Source organism: Mastigoproctus giganteus, chromosome 5 (assembly GCF_048544385.1).
Source record: "Mastigoproctus giganteus isolate SK-2022 chromosome 5, ASM4854438v1, whole genome shotgun sequence".
Classification (NCBI taxonomy): Eukaryota; Metazoa; Arthropoda; class Arachnida; order Uropygi; family Thelyphonidae; genus Mastigoproctus; species Mastigoproctus giganteus.
The window spans coordinates 228669676-228675107 of NC_143579.1; the positions used below are offsets into that span (position 1 = coordinate 228669676).

A 5432-nucleotide genomic window follows, 5' to 3' on the forward strand; every position below is an offset into this window, starting at 1 on the left:
TTTTAAATCTCTGGCTTTTCCAGTCAACTGGTTCACCCGCAATGTAAACTACGCGGAGATGGGGGAAACCCCTGGTGCCACTTAACCCTAAACACACTTTACACTTTACTCCCCTGGCCGCCAAATTCCCTCGACGTCAATCTCAGAAAACAAATGTGTGCTGAGGTGGAACGAGGCATTAGCCAGTCCACGCCAGTGCCTCGTTCGTTGCCAAACTCCGTAAGTTCTTCTGTCCTGCTGGTCCAGGATAACCAATGACACCTTCTACGATCTCGTGGGGTCGATGCCACGCCGGGTGCAAGCAGTTATCACAGCGAGAAGCTGCTCAACACAGTTTAGGTGGGTGGTCATAATGTTTAGACCACGAGTGTATTTATTTATTACTTAACACGAGCACTCTGCACAAAATTATGCGATCTCATAACCATCAAACTTTTGATGGTTCACATAAATTATGAATTATATTTAAATACGAGTGGGCTACTTTTTACTGTGTGTTTAAATACTACTACTTTAGCTAGTTTATTTAAAAAATAATTCACTACTCAATCTCAAAATATATTGAGCAATATGGAAAAAACTTGTCCTTACAATGGACAATTCTCAGTCTGCAAAAGATCAAGATATCTTCGAAGATACCGAGGAAGAGGAAGCCTTTGGATACCATCTGGAAGCTGCCAATTTTCGTGCAGACAACTTCTGATTTTCACTCGACATAGATGGGCCAGTTCTGATGGATTCAAACAACGCCGTTTCAGCAATGGTAACCAAGGAAATGTCATGTCCAAAAACAGTCGGCCAGAGAGATCCCAAATAGGGAGGCTGATCTCTCCACGAAAGACCACCAAATCACTTATAACCCTATGCATTGTTAACAGCGACAATTGAGGCGCAACACGAAGAATAAACTGAGCACATTTAATCTTCTCCTGAAAATTTCTGATCTCTTCTTCTTCATCATCGTTCAGTTGGTTCAAAGTCAGTTGTTCCATGAAGCGGGAAATAAATGTACAGACACGAAATCCTTCGTTTTCGGAATTAAAAAGGTACGAATCTCTTTTTATATTAGCTCCATATCTCAGCACTAGAAGCATTGTATCCGAGGAAACAGTATAAGCGTCGAACATGTGCATTGTATCCGAGAAGTCCTGAACGAACCTATAGTTACCAATCAGGAGTTTGCTAACATTGGCCATTCGTAGGAAATACAATAAAGGAGACTCCTGGACCACGCGTTTCTTAGGATCGTCATGACCAGGCCACGCCCACACAGCTGTTATCTGGTGTGGATAAAGATCCTGTTGTACTTTAAGATTAAAATAGTGATCACAAGCCTTCATGCCTGCTAAGATTATAGCTACGAGTCTGCTGTCACCAATATTCTTCCAAAAACATACCTTAGCTGCATAATAAATCTTATCGACCAGACAGAGTTTTATCACTCTAACTCTTCGATGGGGCTTGGGAAATCTTCGTATTCTGTTCATACAACTGTGATAATCATCCAGTATAGCTGTAATGTTTTCTCTTTCTTCTATGTCTTCTACAGAATTTAGGAGCACATCAACACATGCGCGAACTTCTGCCCATAAATCCTCATTGGTAAATAACTCACGTAACTCACGATCAGCCATCTTGGAATTTTGACACCGCACCCAACATGTCTTTGCGGTTCATTTTTACAATTGGTCCATTGTCGAGAATCAAATACAAATTTCCAACAATAGTTTTTAATAAGTTAGGAAGTAATTATTTTGCCACTAATAAATAAATAATTTTTTTATTTAATACACTCACTGACCATAAAATTAGAAATAGTAGTAGTAGTAGTGGCATGTGATGCAAGAAAGCAAGTGTTTTTTTTTTTTTTTTTTTGGCAGCATCAGCCAAAAAAAAAATCACACCATTCCCTCCAAATGCCTGTCTAGTTCCTCCTTAAATTTATTTAACCTATCAACTTCCACAACGACAGATGGAAATTTGTTCCAGCAATTAACCACCCGCTGGCTAAAGGCAAATTTCCGCACATCTATTCTACATCTGCCTTTTCTTAATTTGAATTTATGCCCCCTTAGGTTCGTAATCTTTAACAAGTGGAAGGATCCCATCAGAATTCAGCGTGCTCAACCCATTCAAGGCCTTTTGCAACTGGCGTCAATAGTTAATTAAATGTAAGATATGCAAATATAAGTTGCCACATGGTATGATCACACGTTCCTTGGAATCACATGAATACTGTACACTTTCCTGTGGCTTCTTAGTCGATCCTAAGAGAGGTGATCTTTCCGATTTTCAGAAAGATATTATTGTGGCTCCTGCTATTTTTATGACGGTTCTTTTGTTTGGTCCTCTGAAGTCGATGTCCCAGAAAAGGGACATCGACAACCTCATGAAGCCATGCATCCAGACTGTCTCGTGTCCACCACCGTAGCGGCTGGAGGTGGTATTGGTATGGGGCATGTTCTATTAGTACGAATTAGATCCGTTCATACTGTTAGAAGGTTGTGTACCTCCAATGAATATCTTTCTGTTGTATCAGAAAACTTGATACTCTTCAATACTTCATTTTAAACTGGACTGCGCTGGATTCTTTCAAGACGACAACACCAGTGTCCACCGTGCAAAAAATTTATCTGAATGGTTCAAGAACATTCCAGAGATTACCAACCCGGGCCACGTAATTCCCCAGATCTAAATCCAATGTCTGGGATTTGTTGGAAAGGGCAGTTCGGCTTTCCAGTTCTGTACCGACCATAATACAGCAACTAACAAATATCCTGATGAAAGAATAGTCAAATCTGGAGCTATATTCCTTCAAACACTTTCGGAAAGCAGAGAAATACAAAGTTTAATATTCATTTATAAATTTCTCAGTAAGGAATGCAATAATTTTAATACTTTTCTGAGACATCGACTTCAGAGGACCTAATAAAAGAACCATCATAATTCCCTATTTGACTTACAGTTTAAAACTAATCAAGGAATATTTAGTCGGCTATATCACTTCTTAAGGTTTTTAGACAGACTACAAAAGTAATTGTTTTCATACCGCTGCACATACCTCACAACAAACAGCAATGCGTACCTCATCGTAGTATGCGATCAACATTTTCGTAATGTACTTTACTTATTTTCTCCTGGATTTTAATAACAATTGAAATATAACACGCATTTCATGTTTCTGTTGTGATCAGTATAATAAGAAAATAGTAATAATTCATGATTTATATTTTTAACAAACTTATAACAAAAAATAAGATTTTCAAAGAGCAACGAGTTTCATATGCACGAACCGAGAACATTTGTTCTGCGCATCTGCCATATTGTACATTCATTCCTTCAATGAACAATAAAAATGAACGAGTTTCAGCACAAATATGCATTATACGGATAATCTATGTATGAAAAAAGAAACCGCTTGATTTCTATTTATCAAATTTTAATGAAATTTTACATTGGCTGAGATAAATCTTTCTAAAACAGCCAAATATAAAATTTTATGAAATTCTGTTTACTGGGGATCCGGTTGTTACTTGCGGTCGGACGGACGGACCGACATGGTGAAGACAATAAGCGCTTTAAGCAAATACGAACGCATTTGCTTAAAGCGCCTATTGTTTCCACCATGTGTTAGAAAGTGTTGAGTCGGTTGGGTTGGGTTGTTTAAACTGAACAGCTGCATTCATGTCGTGAACTCTCTTTTTGGTTTGTGAGTTCATTTAATACACTGCTCGACAAAATTAACAGAACACGGAGAAAATGTGGTTTAATTCGTGCAGCTTGTGATGAAACGGGACAAAATTTTGCATAGTTCTGTTTTCTGGTGAGTATCATTTGCCTACAAATAGATTCTAGACGTTATTTCATCCGGAGATGAGGAATTCGGCAGTGGTAGAGAGAACCCTATGTGCGACGTTTTAGGGATGCAGTTAGCCCAGATTTTCTTTTCATACATGGCAACGCCAAGCGGCGAAGGATTATCTTGAAACTGAAGATATCCAACGACTGCTGTGGCCAGCACGATCATCGAACTTAAAACCGATCGAACTTGTGTGGGACACCCCTGGATGTCACACTGTAAGCCGCAACCAACTCCTCAATCACTTGGTGAGCTAAGGTCTGTGCTGGTGGAAAAATGAGATTCGTTGCCGCCGAATCTTATAGACACCCTTATATCGAGGATGGTTCACCGCTGTCCATCCTGTTTAGCTGTTAGAGGGGACTATACGCCGTACGGATGTCATGTGACCATATATTCGAGCATCTTGTATCGACTTCTGTAATGTGACCTCTTAAGTAATTCTTATAGCAACCCCTATAAATGTCCCTTATACCTGTCCGAATTCCTCATCTCCGGATGAAATAACGTCTAGAATCTATTTCTAGAAATGAAATTTTACATTTCATTTCTAGAAATGAAATGCTTTCAAATAAGTGAAAAAGTCCATTGGACCTTTTCACTTATTTGAAAAGGTCCAATGGACTATGAAAAAATGGCGATGTCTGGATACTTTTTGGAGTAGTATAGTCATTTGCAGAAAAGAGAGAGCAAGGACACTCATTCTACCAAAAAGCGTGTAGTGTTGAGGCTTCAATTAAGTATTGAAAGGTCACAGAAGAGAGGAGAATGCGTTTCATCTTTTAAAAATTGCAGATCGAAATAAAAACTCTCCCGTAAGGACTGCCCGTGTTCCCTTACATCAGAACGTCTGGGTTCCCCTACCTCAGACCATCTGAGTTCTCCCACCTCAAATACATTACAATTGGGCTTGCATCAACTTTAAGCACTAGTGTCCTAAACATTTGGGACTTGTAATTTCAGTGGTGAATACTTTGTTCCAAGGTGGCGTGTAAAAAGAAAAATTTCCTTATGAGGGTTCCCAACATGCTTTCGTGTATACTGCAGATTTAGCTTAATCCCACTGTAAATTTAAGTCATTTGGACCAGACAAAAGGACCAAAACACATGTGGACATAAATGCGCATTATGATCTCATAAGCCCGCTTACTAATACTAATAATAAAAACAGTGAGAGGTTTATTCATGCCATTCAAAGGATACTTTGTGTCAGCAACTGCCAGGGAAATTGGACAAACGGACGTAGGTCTGTGTTCAAATATATGCAGTCATGCAAGCTATTATATATTTTTATGTGAAATCCAAAAATTAAATAAGGAACTACTCATAATGCATACACTGTAAAACCGATTGGATATTCCATTCTTTAATCCTTAAGAATATCTAGATACCGTCTAAGATTTTGAGGAATTGGAAGTCTCTGAATGCCATCTGGAAGCTGCCAGTTTTCATATAGACACTTTCTGATTTTCACTCGACAAAAATGGGCAAGTTTGGATGGATTCATACATCGTTGTTTTAACAATGGCAACCATGGAAATGTTATGTTAAGGAACTGAGAGCCAGAAAAATC

At 38.8% G+C, this 5432-nt stretch overlaps 1 protein-coding gene across 1 annotated transcript; it reads right to left on the reverse strand.

Annotated features, from left to right (window-relative positions):
• Positions 1-587: 587 nt before the first annotated feature.
• LOC150086197 (uncharacterized) lies at positions 588-1634 on the reverse strand. Its single transcript, XM_090374827.1, has one exon. The coding sequence runs from the start codon at positions 1632-1634 to the stop codon at positions 588-590; it is 1047 nt and encodes a 348-aa protein (XP_090230953.1).
• Between the last annotated feature and the right edge of the window lie 3798 nt (positions 1635-5432).